This window comes from Elaeis guineensis, chromosome 8 (genome assembly GCF_000442705.2).
Source record: "Elaeis guineensis isolate ETL-2024a chromosome 8, EG11, whole genome shotgun sequence".
Lineage (NCBI taxonomy): Eukaryota > Viridiplantae > Streptophyta > Magnoliopsida > Arecales > Arecaceae > Elaeis > Elaeis guineensis.
The window spans coordinates 128,133,388-128,149,664 of record NC_026000.2 but is presented as its reverse complement, the minus strand read 5'-3'; the positions used below and the strand labels follow the sequence as shown (position 1 = coordinate 128,149,664).

The window sequence follows — 16,277 nt, the reverse complement described above, 5'->3', positions numbered from 1 at the left end:
TTAGATGGAAATGATTGCTGATTTTCTCTTATGAGAAATAAAGTAGAAGTTCCAGCATCAGGGTTCAAATCCTAAGCATCTCCATGTAGAGAGAGAGAGAGAGAGAGATGCCACTAGTTGAGCTAAGGCTGGTTAGCAATTGTTGCTGATATTTAGCAACCATATCTATAAAGAAAACTATTAGAATTTATGAAATGTAACCTATCTAACCTAGATCTTATGACTCAAAACTTTCCTAATATATTCCAGAACATATCAATTTTCAACAAAATATACATTTTGAAATAAATTTGAAAATTACACAAGTTACTAACAAGACTTGTTGACTACTATTGGTCACTTTAGTGCATTCTAAATCCAAAATCATAAGAAATTTATTAAATTCAATCTTTAGGCATATAAGATATTAAGGGTTTTATGGTGTCAGATAACTGGTCATACAAAGTTGAAAAAACTGTAGCCAAATGAATAATTGAAGCTTGCAAATTTTAATCTTCTTTGCTTCCTCCATGATGGGGCACAAGATGGAGCCATAATTAATGCTAATGAATGAGCTTTGCAACAATATACTTGTACTTTATGATCTGCCTTCTTAGTTATAGTCTTATAGAGCTGCTTGTTTCATGTATTTGAAGGCAATTTACATGTCAAGTGCTTTCTGGTTATATAATGTTGTTAATCAAACACATAGAGACTGACAGTGTTTTCTGATCATTCCTATTCATTATGGTTGTCATTCGTACTTTCTCCCTAGATATTGCTAACCGCCATATAGCTTATCATACCCATAAAAATATCAACAGAAGAAGGGATAAAAAGACCGTGAGGAAGCATTTCTAATAATAATGATGACCATCAAGAATTCATGCCAAAGTTACGAACAAAAATCTAAACCCTCAAATCATCAAATAAAATAAAAATAAATATATCAGAGTGAAGCCAACTGCAGACATAACACAACTAAGCCCAACACAGCTGACATCAAAACCCGCCATTTAGAACCAACCAACTGGTTCGGAGACACGAAAGAAACATAGAATCGATCACCTTCAAACTGGCTACTAATCTTGGGGATGTCAGAAATGCTCGATGACCAAATCGCGGCCTTTAGGCCATCTAACTAAATGAGCTTCACGGCCTCCAAAGTCTGACGGACAAAATTCGAATTCCGCAAAACCTGTCTCCTTTGAAACACAAGAAACAGCCCAAATTTACTTATCAAAAAAAAAGAAAAAAGGAAACAGCCCAAACTTTACAAAACATCCATAATGACATCAAAACATAAAACAGAGAAGAAAGGGGATAAAAGAATGGGTTTTGGCTCGATTTGCATACGCTTTGATCAACCGTGCTTACTGCAGGTGATGCAGATGATGCTGAGGACAGCGTTGGAGTCGAGAAACTGGCGTGGGTGGTGAGGTCTGCCCTCTCCCAGGCCTCAACCACGCTCTTTAAAAGGACTCCAAAGTTCTCAAACTTCGGCAAGAGCCCCGTCATTGAAGAAAAGAGGGGATCGAGAGAGAGAGAGAGAGAGGGGAGGGAAGGAGGGAAAGGGATATAATCTTCTCTTCTCTTTACCTCACCCTTCCCAGCTCTTTTGGAAGGAGGGAGAGTACTTATGCCTTCCGTTTGCGTTGGGTTTCTCGGATGGAGTCGGTGACAGCTTAAACAGAATTCTGGGAGATTCTTGGCGGGGCAAAATAATACGTCCCGCCTTTTAGACAAGCACGTATGTGACCATCTATGCGACGCATCCGTAATGGAGCTGGCAGACGTTAGGACGGCGCACCATCCAGTATTCTGCTCAAGAATTTGGCTCAAGTACCGCCTGCATGATTAAAATATATATATATATATATATATATATATATATATATATATATAAGTTAAAATAGCTCAAAATATTAATAAATAAATTATTTATTATAAATGAATATAAATTTTGTAGAATAGAAAAGAATATATTTCAATTGTGACATTAAAAAATACATAAGATTAATAAATCTCTTGACTAAGTTGATCGTAGCCCGAGTGCGCAAAATTAAATGGGCTAAATTGAGCTCTCATTTGCAAGGATCATTGTACTCATTATTCGGGATGAAAATAAGTTGGATCAATCAATATTCATATTTATTTCATAATTAAAAATTTTATATCCAAATTTGTCCCATACCCACCTTAAGTCGGGTCGAGTGGTGGTGTGGATCGGATCGGATGGATAAAAAAAATTAGATCAAACCAGATCGAATTAAATAGGACATTTTATAAATATGATAAAATAATTATAATTTTAAAAAATATAATTACGATTATGGTTATATGGGATCGATTTAGAGCAAAGCATGTCATTATCCATATCTAATCCAAATCCGTTCTGAATATTTTATTTAGAATTATTTTCATCCCGAGCTTTAATTGTATCATATCAGATCATATATGTGATGGGTCGATTATAATTACCATATTTACTCATTATATATAAACCACACTGGCCGCTTCAACTATTTTGAAAGGTTTTGAACATGATTTGGAGCAAGATCCATCATGTTTGACACTCAATCATAAATCATAACTTTGGAAGGCTACAACTTTCTCATTGAATAACTAGTCCAGCATGCTAGATGATAAAATGAAGCTTTTGACGAGTACCACAAAGGTGTGATGACTCCCATGATTCCTCTATGCAGCGGACGTGGACTTATGATAACTTTTTGACCTTGAAATGGTCTGGTCAGAGTGAAAATTTTCTTTTTTATATAAGATTTTAACCAGATGGTTTTTCTAATTAAGAAAAAATTAGGTGACTCAATTGAAAGCAAAATTAATATAGAAGTGGACATCTAGCTCCAGGATGATGTTATGTTTTCTCTATTTATTTTCAATAGTGATAGTTAGTTAGGAAAAAATTGTGATATCTACCAACTAGAAGAGGATTCAAATCCAAATTCTGTGCTAATGAGCTTCCTAGTAGACATAAGGATTTGTGTAACACTTTTTGTTCATCTTGAATAAAAATACAAAATCAAAAATATTTTAAAATTTATTATATTCAAATTATTCTATTTTAAGAGATATAAGTTGAATGGATCGAAGAAAATTTTTTTGTTTTCTCCTCAATCCGATTAAGCTCACTCAATTATAAAATGAAACAAGCTAGATGTAAGCCTAAAACTCAGCCCATGTTTGGATGATTTCGACCCCTATACATTATTAGTATTATTATGTCCAAGTGTTACTAGTTCCAACGAGATAAAATTAAAAAGAGTGTGCGGTGGTCTTATAAAGATAAGAAAGATGGCATAAGTTAATTCTCTTACAGGAGTTTCTTGGCATGCATGGAGAACCAAGGTTTGTGAACCCCAAACTTTCATATCAATGGGTTGGAATTTTTCCTTGTACCCATATTGATTAGAAGGTTGGCTCAGGATTACCGTGATGGTTGCCCCCATCCCGAAGGAGGAGACGCTACTGAGAATGCATCGCGCCAGAGAGCTTTTTAAGTTGCTTTGGTATTTTAATGTCAAATTAATCTTAATTTAAATAAATTTATCAAATCCATCAATTTGTACCCAGACCGTCCACGTGGATTCCGTAAAGAGTAGGTCCCACGAACGAACGGGACTGTGGATGACCCTCGTTTAAACGAAGACAGACAGTATGACTCCCGACACTTCCAGAACACTTCGAGTGTTAAAAGGAGAACGGAGGCAAAAGACCCGGCCACGACGTTCTCCGTCTCTGGAAAGCTCTACGTCTGCCACGATGCCGCTTGGGAGCGGGAGCGCTGGAGAGAGACCCGCTATGCTCTTCCTCTTCTCCCCCGACGGCGGCGGCGGCGTTGGGAAGCTAGCGACGCTTCTCATCGCCGGCGACCGAGGAGTGGACCTGGGGCCGTTGGGCGGGCCCTGGGGCTGGACCCATCGACGGTTAGGCTTAACGGCCACTTCCTCAGCCGCAGCCCCGACCTCGTCTCCTCCGTCACCTGGGGATCCCTACTCTCCTTCTTCGCTTCTCGCGGGTTCCCCTCCGGCAGCTCCGATGGCGACGCCGTTGTCGTCCAAGGGAAGCCTGCTGCCACCCGAGGTCGGTTTTTTCCCCTGTTGCAGAGCCTAGTTTTTTTCTAAATAATTTTGATTCATTGTTTTAATTGCTTTCTGTTAGCGAGAGCCAAGGATTTGTTGCAAGGTGGTAGCCAGGGAATTGTTAATGCATGATAGAGTCATAAGATTGCAATCGGTGTGAAGTAATAGTCATTAAGAATCATTAATAGCAGTGGGATTTGTATAATTGATCGTTAAACCTGGTCTTCTAATGGGCCAAGATTCTGCTTTAAGGTTTTATTTTGTCTTAGTTGTTTGAGATATGATCTCTAACGATGAAAATAATATTCATGAATTATTATTATGTGGATCAAGTGGAATCTAGAAGTGTTGTAAAGGGGGCTTATTAGACTGCTGTTGCGGCCAATCCCCTCGTCGCCTGGTCGCGGGAACGAGCACCTGCAAGGGAAGTCCACACTGATCGGAAATGCCTCCGGCGGGGACCTCCGACGGTCAAGTCAAGGAGGAGACTAGGCAACAGTAGAAAAGAATCAGGGAGACTCAGCGAGAGAGAGAGTGAGAGAGTCCAGGGATTTTGAAAGAAACCTCCCGCAGCACTGTTGCCTTCCCCATTTTATAGTAGAGCGCGGCGTGGTGCCGCCATTAATGGTGCAGACAACTGGGGGAGTTGTCAAATTGCCGGAGGCTGTCAGAGTCGCCGTGGACTGTCGAGTCGTCGTGAGCTGTCAAATCGCTGGGATAATCTATGTCCTTGGCAGGACAATGCCTCAGGGCGGCTATGCCGCACGTTCTTGTCAGGACGACGGCCCACAGCAGCCGTACGACGTTTGGGGAAGCCGACCGACCATACGTCGGCATTGGGATGCGGGACATCGGGTGAGGACCCAGGGACACCGTCGGCTGGTCTGGTGCATTGCGGAAATCGGACATCGGCCACCACTCCCGCCTGACAGTGAGTCGGAAGAGTCGGGCTCCGCCGACATACCTTCGGTCGGACAGTGTCGACAGTCGTCGGTCGGTGCGGTCGGTAGAGTCGGACTCCGATCGGGCAGGCCCGAGGGTGAGTCGGCGTGAAAGGGGTCGGTCGGTATATCCCAACAGTTGCCCCCCCACTCCTGAATCGGATGTCGCGCTGGCCAGCGTCTTCATGTGGGCGACGGCTTCGGGCGAAAGGAGTGGATACCCATCGCATCACGCTTCGACTCTGGCGACCGTACTAATGAATGGTCCAGTGTCAAATGTCGCATCGGCGTCAGACGTCCTATCGGTGTCAGACGCCCCATTGGGAACAAGAATTGCCGTTTCCGCCGTCTCTTCGGGAACGCAAACCACCACGGTTTTTCCGCCACATGGCAGGGGGCCATTAGGCCGAATCCGTTCAGGCGGATGGAGGCGACGTGGCCTGATCTGGGACAGGTGCGTCGCATCGTCGGACCGAGGAAAGGCCCAGATGCTGCCACGTGTCACGATCTGGGAGACCCTCGTTGGGCGTGCTCTCATCTCGGCCATCGAGGGGCACTATTTATACAGGGTCACCTGCATCCAAAACTCTACTTTTCAAACCTGTTGCCGAGACCCTGGCCGAGCGGTCCCTTGTCTCAGGTAGTTGTCCCGCCTCCTTCCTTAGAAAGTTTTCCAGGAGCCTCCGCCTTTGTTTTCCCGTTTCCTCTTTGCTTCCTTGGAATTTTCTTTCTCATTCTTCTTCATTCTTCGTTCTTCGACCTTGGTTCTAGCGTCATGGCTAGAACCTCCCCACGAGGAAGTCGGCCGGGGAACCCGACCGACGATTCTCGGTCGACCCCGGAGGTGGAGGTTTCTTCACTTTTGGGGCCGAACGTCGATCGGCTCCGGGAGCAGTACTGCATCCCGGAGCAGTTTCGGCTGTTCGCCCCTGGAGCCGACGGTCGGGTTAACAACCCGCCCCCGGGCCAGATGGCTTCTACGTCGAGGACCTCCGGGCCGGTTTTCGCTTTCCAATTTCGGAGTTTGTCCGGAACGTGCTGGACTACTACAGACTTTGTCCGGCGCAGCTGGCGTCGAACTCGGTCCGACTGGTAGTCAGCTTTGCCTTGCTGTGTCGGCTTTTGCCGACCAATCCTCGTATTTCCCTCTTCCGAGCTTTCTTTGTTCTCCGACCCCACCCTAAAGCCCGAGGGTGGTGGTTTTTCAACCCTCAGAAGGGTCTTTCCTTCATCACTGATCTTCCATCGTCAATCCATGGATGGAAGAACCAGTTCTTCTTTGCCTCTTCTCCGATTCCTTGGGATTCCCTTCCCGCTGGGGGGACCCCCGGACTCAATCAAATGAGAACAGTCGGGTGGAGGACGGGGATCGAGAGGACTTTCACTGTTTGAAGGACATCTCGATGCCGAAGCAGAGGGAGCTCGTCACCGAGCAAGCCCTATATAACGCCGGTCTGAGCTCGGTTCCTCGCCTAGGTCTGTTTTTCTTTTATTTTCTTCTTTTTTTTTTTTGAGCTGGTGCTGATCCTCTGTTGAAATCTGCAGGCATGCCGCCGAGGGTGAGGTTGACGGAAGCCGACGTTCGGCAACATGCGGCACGGAAGAGACCGGCGCACGGAGCCGAACCATCGCGGCCTCCTAAGAGGCCTCAAGTGGCACTGCCGAGCGAGCCGGCAGCGACGGGAGCGCAGCCCGGCTCCGAACGGGCATCGGACCGAGAGCCGATTATCGCGTTGTCGGTGCCGACGGTGCCCTCTGAAGCCCCGTCCAAGGAACGATCGGCCGAGGGAGCAGCCCCATCCGAGGGACGAGCGGCCGAGGAAGCGGTCGAAGATGCGCCGGCCGCGCAGCCGGCTGGCGAGGTTCGGGCAGAGACATGCGAGCCCGAACAACCTGCGTCGGCGGCCGCTGCGGCCTCGGGAGGGACCTAATCGGACTCGAGCCTCCCTTCTCTTTCTGATGTCAGGGCCTGGGTGTCTGAACGAGGGAAGGCCCAGATGGTGCCAGGCGACGACAGGAGGTCGGCCGGCCGCGGTGCGTCGTCCGACGCCCCGCTTCCCGAAGGAGCGTCGGCCCTGGCCAACCACGACTTGGCCAGGAGATTATGTCAGGCAGTTATCCTTCCGGCCGATCATGAGGTCATGAAGAATCAGCGAGTATCCGACATGCTTTCCTTCTTCTACCCGACCATGATCCGGGTAAGTCTCTCCCCTTCACCTTTCATTTTCATCGTCGCTTTCTATCAGTTCAGTCTTCTGACGGTCGGTCTGTTGTCTGCAGCTGATTTACAACATATCCGAGCTGGAGGTCGGATATCGGAGGTTCGGTGATCTCCGGGCAGCCTGGAAAGATAAGGCCATGGCCGCCGAGGTCGAGAAGGTGGTAATGGTCGACCAGCTGAAGCAGTCGGTCGACCGTGAGGCCCGGCTTGAAGAGGAGATCTCCCGCCTTACCGAGGAGGTCTCCCGCCTTACCAGTGCCCTGACCGCCTCGGGGTCCGAACTGCAGTCGGCCTGCGAGGAAGCCAAGCGGAAGTCCCGCACTGTTCGACGGCTGCGCCGCGAGCGGGATGACTACGTCGGCGAACTCAAAGCCGAACGCGAGCAACTCCGAATAAGTTTGGGCAATCTCGCCAAGGTCGAAGAAAATTTGTCCTCCGCTCAAGCCGACGCAAACATAGCGAGGGCGGAGGCAGAGTCGGCGAAAGAGGCCATAGGTCGGGCCGTGGAGGACTTCCGCTGCTCCGACGAATATCGGGAGGAACTCTTGGAGAGTGGTTTCCTCTCGTACCGAGTAGGCTACGAGGACGCCCGGGAAGCGGTCCAGAGCCTGTATCCGGAGCTCGATCTCAGCAGCGTCGTCCCTCCAGAGTCGGAGGGCCAAGCCGCGGGAGAGGTGGCCGACCCGTCGTCGGGAGATCGCACTGCCGTGGAGGAGGCCGACGCAGACCAGGCTGCCGAAGGCGAGGCGGCTCCGACCCCCGACGCTACCTCGGCTCGAGTGGATACGCCGACCGCCCCCGGACTTCTCCCGATAGAGGAAGCCGACTCCGGCGAGTAGTCGGAGCACCTTTATTTTTATTTTTGTTTAGTGTACTTGTAATCGGGCTTCGGCCCAATTTTGTAAACTCAGTTCAAGTTTGAATGAAATTGAAATCTTTTCAACTCTTTTTTTTCTTTATGTATCTGAAATGTATCTTGGAATCATGTTTCGCCGAAATGCTTTCGAACGTATAAGTCATAGGCCCGACGTACTAGCTAGGATGTTCGGTAAGATCCCAGGTAGCTAGCCGGGATAGTCGGTAGCGCGCGCCATGGTAAAGGCAGAGCGAGCTCCGATTTTAGATCGGCCTCCCGACTGTCGTATGATCCGACAGTCGAGAGCTTAAGTCGAGTCGGGCGTCGTCCATTTTTCGGGCGTAGCTCTTTGACCCGATCATTTTGTAGAGTCCGATAGTTGAACAGTGTCCGACGCATTTAGTTGATGACAAGTCGGTCATCCATTGCCCGATTCTTTGTCGGGCGTAAGTGTCGCGTCGTGCGATAAACGGTGGTAAGCCGAATACCCTTCGACCTGTCGTGATCTGGTCGGTGTGTCGCGAACGCGACATTGGTCGCGTTGGCCTTTTGCCTTTCTTGGCCGGAACCAAGTCGGCAAGTTAGCCAGTCGCCTTGCTCGGGTGCTAGCTGTGGAAGGGGAGCGGCTTAAACTTAGGGGGTTCCATCACCATCGCCGGCCTTCCACCAACGTAGATATGTCGGTCGTCGTAAGAGTCCGACGCACCGTCGGCGATTGGGCCGCAGATTTCCAATGGAATGCTGAGCCCAAGTCGTGGCGTCGGGGTTTGTACTACTAGCGAGCGCCGACGCACCGTTGGAGAGCTGAGATTCTAGACTCCGAAGTTTTGAAGCTGAGTTTGTATTCCGAACAAGGGCACACAAAGTTTACTGGTTGTACAATCTCAAATTGTCGGCATTCCAAGTTCGGGGAATGGCGCTTCCTTCTAGAGTCTCCAGTCGGTAAGCTCCCGGCCCGTAGGTGTCTGCTATCTTGTAGGGTCCTTCCCAGTTCAGAGCCAACTTTTCTTGGTCTACAGGCTTCGAAACTTCTGCCTTTCTTAAGACCAGGTCCCCAGGCCTGAAAAGCTTCAGCTTAACGTTAGCATTGTAATATCGGGCCACTCTCTGTCGGTAGAAAGCCATGCGGAGTTGAGCCTCGTATCGGAGCTCGGGTAGGAGGTCCAAGTCGGCTCTTCGGCATCCGGAGTTGCCCGGCTCTCGGTACTGCTCGACTCTAGTCAATGGTAGTCCGATCTCGAGCGGGATCATCGCCTCCGTCCTATAGGCCAAGCTGAAAGGAGATTCTCTGGTCGAGACACGGGGTGTCGTTCGGTACGCCCATAGGACGGAGTTCAATTCTTCGATCCAGAGGCCTTTGGCTTCATTCAGTCGGGTCTTTAGTCCATACAGAATAGTCCGGTTGGTCACCTCGACTTCGCCGTTGGACTGCGGGTGCCGACCGAGGTCAGCCTGTGCGTGATATGAAATCTCGCACAAAACTTTCGGAAGTCTCGGTTGTCGAATTGTCGTCCATTGTCGGTGATAATAGTGTGCGGTAGTCCGAACCTGAAGATGATGGACTTCTCGACGAAGTCTTCCATCTTTCGCTCGGTGATTTGTGCCAGAGGTTCAGCTTCTACCCACTTAGTGAAGTAGTCGATCGCGACGACTATGAACTTCCTTTGGCCAGATGCCGGAGGAAAAGGACCGAGTATGTCGATCCCCCACTGGACGAAGGGCCACGGGGCGACAATAGGAGTGATTTGGTTGGCTGGTCGATGTTGTATGTTAGCATACCTCTGACATGGTTCACACCTCCGAACCAACTCGGCCGCATCTTTTCTCATGGTGGGCCAGTATTAACCCTGCCGTAGGACTTTGTAGGTCAAGGATTTGCCCCCCAAGTGATTCCCGCAGATCCCTTCATGTACTTTCTGAGCGCGTAGTCCGCGTCAGTCGGTCCCAAGCACCTGAGTAAGGGAAGGGAGAACGACCTTTTGTAGAGTCGGCCGTCCATTATCACGTATTGGGAGGCCACCCATCGGAGTCGTTTGGCTTTCGTAGGGTCTTTAGGGCAGGTTCCGTCGGTCAGATACCGAACAATCGGATCCATCCAGCTTGGTTCGATCGCCAGTTGCAGCACCTCCTCGGCCCTGTCGATGCTCGGCTGCTCGAGACTCTCCACAAATATCCGACCCAAGGTGTCGTAGGCTGATGTCGCAAGCCTGGAGAGTGCATCGGCCCGAGCGTTCTCCGACCTGGGAATGTGGGAGATCTCGAAATACTTGAGGTGTGCCACGAGATCTCTCACCTTTTGGAGATATTTTGCCATGGTCGGGTCTCGCACCTCAAATTCGCCTTTAACTTGCCTCACGATCAGCTGGGAGTCGGAGAAGACTCTGAGGCTGCCGATCCCGAGCTCCTTCACTACTCTCAAGCCAGCGAGGAGCGCTTCATACTCGGCTTTATTATTGGAGGTTTTGAAGTCGAACCGGAGGGCGTACTCGGTAACCACTCCCTCTGAGTTGGTGAGTAGGAACCCGGCCCCGTTCCCTCGAGCGTTGGAAGCTCCGTCGATGTGCAACACCCAGGTAGGCCCGGGGTCAGATTCGAAGATTGTAAATTCTCCGGAGCTTCCGCCTTCCGATCCTTGGTCGGTTGTCGGGCACTCTGCAATAAAATCGACCAAGACTTGGGCTTTCAAGGCTGGTCGTGGTCGGTACTGAATGTCGAACTCACTCAGCTTCTCTGCCCATTTCGTCGGCCGTCCTGAGGTGTCGGGGCAGTGCAAGATCGCCCTCAGGGGCTGGTCGGTGAGGACCACGATAGCGTGCGCTTGGAAATACGGACGGAGTCGTTGTGCAGACACGATCAAGGCGAATATCATTTTCTCCGTCTTTGAGTACCGAGCTTCAGCTTCGTGGAGTACTTTGCTGGTGTAATATATGGGTTGGTGAATTCGGCTCTCGTTCTCCTAGACAAGTACCGAGCTAACTGCCTCTGGGGAGGTTGCCAAGTAGAGGTACAGCGTTTCTCTGACTTCTGACTTTACAAGCAACGGCGGGGAGGCCAAGTATCTTTTCAGATCCTCGAAGGCCTGCCGGCACTCGTCCGGCCAAGAGAAGTCCTTCGCCTGTCTCAAGGTCTTGAAGAACGGGAGGCATCTCTCCGTCGACCGAGAGATGAATCGGCTGAGCGCGATGATTCTTCCGTTGAGCTGCTGTATCTCCTTTTTGGTGTCCGAATACTGCATGTCGATGATCGCCTTTATCTTCTCAGGGTTAGCCTCAATTCCTCGCTGAGAAACGAGAAATCCGAGAAACTTTCCCAAAGTCACTCCGAAGGTACACTTAGTCGGATTCAACCTCATCCGATGTCGTCGAAGAGTGCGAAAAATTTCTTCGAGGTCTTGGACATGATCTGAAGTCTGTGCGCTCTTCACCAGCATGTCGTCCACGTACACCTCCATGTTGCGTCCGATTTGATCTTTGAAGACCTTATTGACAAGTTGCTGGTAAGTGGCCTCGGTATTTTTCAGTCCGAAGGGCATTACCCTGTAGCAGTAAAGGCCCTTAGCGGTCACGAAAGCTGTGTGCTTCTCGTCTTCGGGCACCATCCGGATCTGATTGTATCCGGCAAAGACGTCTGTTGGGTATAAAATACCCCCGGTCGAAGTTTGTAAAAGACCGATCCTTCTCGGGCTCTTCCGGCTCTCGACCTTGTGTGTGGCGTCCCTCCGAACTCCCTCGACCGTCCGGACTTCTCCGACAATGAACTTCTGCATTCATCCACCGGGCCGCCCCAAAGGCCCTCTGGGCCTCACTGTCAGCCGACCTTCTACAGCAGCCAACCATTCCCCGAATCTCTTCCAGACTTCTTTCGGCCATGGACAACCCTACTCCGAACTTCTTCCGGACTTCATCAGCATTCGAGCTTCCCCGACAATGAGATTTTTACAGTAACCAGACTCCATCCAAGTTTCTACGGCGGTCGACCGCCTCCTAGATCCTAATCGAGCTCCTGCGAGAGCCGAATTTCTACTACGAACGGTCTACTCCGAACTCCTATAGCGGGCTGTCTATCCCAAACGTCTATTGTAAGCAAATTCCATTCGAGCCTCTACTATGAACAAATTTCTTCCGAACTTCTATTACAGGTAGACTTCAGCCGAGCTACTCCGTAGCGAGTGGGCTCTGGACGAACTTCTGCAGGGACCGGACCCCGTCCGAACTTCTCCAGCGGATGGATTCCGGACGAGCTTCTACGACGGACGAGCTCCAGCAGCTGGGTCCCTGCGATAGCCGATCGCCTCCAATGTCTGTCGAGCCTCCCCAGCGCTATCCGAAGTCCATCGCCGGCCGACCTCCTGCCAGGCTCCCCATAAAATCGGACTTCCCCGGCGGACAATCTTCGGATGAGCTTCCACATCAGATAAATCCCAGACGGACTTCTCTAGCGATCGGACTTCCTCGGACTTCGCCAACAAAAAATCTCCATCCGAGCTCCTACAGCAGGTGACTCCCGCCTGAAGCATCAGCACTCGAAGTGTCCGACAACAGTAGACTCATCAGCGACCTCGGAACATCCGAGCTTCTCCTAAAACGACGAGGTGAAGAGCCATTCTGCTCCATCAGGCGTCCCAGTCGAGCTTCAGCCGATGGATCCGAACTCTCTGGCAAGCCACGACAAAGGCCACTACCTTACTCCACTCTCTGCAACGGATTCCACGCAACTCCACTCTCTGACAAGTCACGACAACGGACACCACTCCACTCTCCGCAACAAGCTCTACGTGGCCCTGAACGACCCCTGACGCCACTACTCTCCGTAACAAACTCCGCACGGCCCTGAACGACCCCTGACGCCACTACTCTCCGTAACAAACTCCGCACGGCTCTGAACGGTCCACTACCAGACGGTTACAGACGTCGCTGTCAATCAGTTACGCTCTCCGTCTATAAATAAGGATCCCCAGATACGTTCTTCTCTAAGCTCTAAACTCTATTTCGAAACTCTACCAAAATTTTCGCTCGAGCACTCCATTTTTGTTGAAGCAAAGTACTGACTTGAGCGTCGGAGGGTCTTGCCGGAGCACCCCCAACTCCGGTTTAGACTTCCCTTGCAGGTCCCGGCGGCGGCCGCGGTCTTCTCGACTCCAGCAACTCCGGCTTCGGCGGAATTCTGTACCAACAGCGTCCATGAAGCTGAGCAGTCGATGGCCGAACGTCGCGTCTACCAGCTGGTCGATTTTTGGAAGTGGGAAGCTATCCTTCGGGCAGGCACGATTTAGGTCGGTATAGTCGAAGCAGATCCTCCACCTCCCGTTGGCTTTTTTCACCGTGACAACATTGGCGAGCCAATCGGGGTACGTGGTTTCTCTGATGAAGCCCGCCTCGAGCAGCTTGTCCACCTCGTCGATGGCCTTCTGTCTTTCGGGAGTAAAAGACCGCTTCTTCTGCCTCACCGGCCTCATTCCAAGATCGATATTGAGTCGGTGAGTCATCGTCTCCGAGGGGATGCCGGACATATCCGCTGCCGACCAAGCGAATACGTCGGCATTGGCCTTCAGCAGCTCTACTAGCTGCCGTTGCTCCGGGTCGGATGATTGGGATCCGACCTAGACTACTTGTTCAGGATTCTCCGCTATCGGGACGGAAACCAGCTGTTCGGCCGGTTCGCCCCATTCTTCCTCTCCCCGCTGGTCCAACTTGTCGGCCGTCAGGGAGTCCTTTGCTTCGTTACTTCGAGCAGAGATTTGGAAGCATCGCCGGGCGAGCTGTTGATCCCCGCGCATCTCCCCAACTCCGTTCTTGGTCGGGAACCGAACCAGCGGGTGGTAGGTCGAGACTACTGCCCTGAGGGCGTTTAGTCCGGGTCTTCCAAGTATGGCGTTGTAGGCCGAAGGTACTTGAACGACTGCAAAGGTTAGGTGGACGGTGCTTTGTCATGGTTCGGTTCCAGCTATCACGGGAAGAGTAACCTCTCCTTCCACCGTGACGGCTTCCCCGGCGAAATCCACCAGGGGCGTGGAGACTCTTTCGAGCCGATCAGCCGACAGTCGCATTCGGGAGAAGGTCGAGTAAAACAAAACATTAGTCGAACTTCCATTATCAACAAAGATCTTTCTTACATCATAATTTGCTATTGTTGCCGAGACAACAACAGCGTCGTCATGGGAAGTTTGGATTCCCCAAGCATCCTCATCTGTAAAAGTAATTACATCATCGTGGCGTAGCTTCTTCGTCGACTCCCCTCCAGCAGTCGTCCCCGGGTCCAGTCGTTTGGAAATCATGTTGATGACCCCGGTCGTGGGCTGATTGTTCGTTGCCTCCTCAGTCGATTGGGGTCGTCGGTTGGGGACGGGTTGAGTCGGCAGTTTCCTTCGAAATTTTTTGAGATACCCTCGCCGTATAAGGGCCTCGATTTCATCCTTAAGTTAGATGCACTGCTCGGTGTTGTGGCCGTGGCCCCGATGAAATCGGCAGTACTTTCGCCGGTCGAGGCCCTTTGCCTTCAAAGGCGGAGGCCGTCGCAGATATTCTTCCCCTTCGATCTCTATCAAAATCTGCGCACGAGGAGCAGAGAGAGGAGTATAGAAGTCATACCTGGGATGCATCGGCCTCGAACTCCGTCGTCGAGGCGATCTCGGGCTCCGTCGCTGGGGTGAGACCTGTTTGTCGGTTGGGGGCCTGCTAGGCTCGGCAGGAGCCCGATCTTTTCTTCGCTTCTCCTTCGGGCCCTTGGTCTCAGTCAGGCGCCGGTCGGAAGCTCCTTCATCCGCGCGTATGTATTTGTACGCGCGCTCTAGCAGTTTGGCGTATGTCCGGAGGAGGATCTTGTCCAAGGAGTATGTAAATCGAGACCCCTTAGCCCCCTCTTCATGGCTGAGATAGCCATGTCTTCGTTGAGGTCTCGAACCTCAAACGTGGCCGCGTTGAATCGCGTCACGAAGTGTCGGAGCATCTCGTTTTCTCCCTGCTTGAGGGAAAAAAAGGTTGTCCGAGATTCGTGGGGGCTTCCAGCTGGTGCTGAAATGGGCCATGAAAGCATGTTCGAGCTGTCCGAAGGAGTAGATGCTTCCTGAGCGAAGGTCGGAGTACCAGGCCCCGGCGGCCTTGCGAAGTGTGGCGGGGAAGCCGATGCAGAGAAGGGCATCGATCGCCACTTGAATCGTCATGAGAGCCTTGTAGCTCTCCAAATGATCAATTGGGTCGGTGGAGCCATCGTAGGGCTCCACATGAGGCATCTTGAACCGACTAGAGATCGGCTCGTCAAGGATGAGTCGGGAGAGAGGTTGGGCGGTCTGGAAGTCGACGTCGTTCGAAGACTTCTGTCCGTCCACCTGCAGCTGGGCAAGCTGACGGTCGATTTCTTTGAACCTGCGTTCGTAGTCGTCGGTCCGTCGGTGCTGGGAGACCCCGGGGGTCGAGTCTCCCGACGAATCTGAGGGGAGGCAGATGGTGTCCGCGGCTGCTTCTCCTTCCTTGCTCGTTCCAACTGGGAAGGAGAGGGTCGTCGGGACCGATGGGTATCATGCCGTGGCCGCCTCTCCTCCTCTCGATGGGAGTGCTGTAACAGCTGCTCCTGAGGAGGATGCGGAGACCGACGCGGGCGTCGGCGGCTACCCCTGGAGGGCATCGGGTGTGCCGCCGGTTGCCCCGCTGGCGATTGCGGCAACCGGATTGGTTGTTGTTGAAGGCTCTTGACTGCATCCGTCAGCACAGTCATCTGCCGCACAATTACCGCGATTTGCGCCTCCGTGGTCACCACAGGATGTGGAGAGCTGGGCTCCGCCATGGACGGTGGAGGAGAGGTCTCTTCCTGACGGGAAGAGTGCCTCACCGATCCGGTGGCTCTCGACCGCTGAGCCTTGGTTCTTGTCATCTCAAAAAGATTTTCCAAGCTTCGTGGAGGTCGTGGCTCCTCTACCTGGCGCGCCAAACCTGTTGCGGTCAATCCCTTCGTCGTCTGGTCGTCGGGAACGAGCACCTGCAAGAGAAGTCCACACTGATCGGAGATGCCTCCAGCGGGGACCCTCCGACGGTCAAGTCAGGGAGGAGACTAGGCAACAGTAGAAAAGAATCAGGGGGACTCAGCGAGAGAGAGAGAGTGAGAGAGTCCAGGGATTTCGAAAGGAACCTCCCGCAGCACTGTTGCCTTTCCTGTTTTATAGTAGAGCGCGGCGTGGTGCCGTC

General features: G+C 51.3%; 3 protein-coding genes across 5 annotated transcripts in view; 2 read left to right on the top strand and 1 right to left on the bottom strand.

Annotated features, from left to right (window-relative positions):
* Positions 1-1,593, bottom strand: part of LOC105049651 (uncharacterized) — a 44,880-nt gene extending 43,287 nt beyond the window's left edge. Inside the window, exons 1-2 of one of the 3 annotated variants that reach the window (XM_073261509.1) lie at positions 1,336-1,593; positions 1,048-1,184 (exon numbers count right to left, since the gene is read on the bottom strand). The gene's annotated coding sequence lies outside the window, so the exon portion shown is untranslated. The remainder of the gene's footprint in view (positions 1-1,047; positions 1,185-1,335) is intronic. The other 2 variants (XM_019852286.3, XM_073261508.1) reach the window with 2 other exon arrangements.
* A 1,842-nt stretch (positions 1,594-3,435) lies between these two features.
* LOC105049701 (uncharacterized) overlaps positions 3,436-16,277 on the top strand; it is a 29,560-nt gene continuing 16,718 nt past the window's right edge. The window contains exons 1-2 of the mRNA XM_073242793.1: positions 3,436-3,519; positions 3,603-4,083. Coding sequence (XP_073098894.1) covers positions 3,436-3,519; positions 3,603-4,083 — 565 coding nt within the window. The remainder of the gene's footprint in view (positions 3,520-3,602; positions 4,084-16,277) is intronic.
* On the top strand, positions 4,146-8,307 carry LOC114913634 (uncharacterized). The gene is made up of 2 exons (XM_029262261.2): positions 4,146-7,221; positions 7,304-8,307. The coding sequence occupies exons 1-2, from the start codon at positions 7,021-7,023 to the stop codon at positions 8,081-8,083; spliced, it is 981 nt and encodes a 326-aa protein (XP_029118094.1). The 5' UTR covers positions 4,146-7,020; the 3' UTR covers positions 8,084-8,307.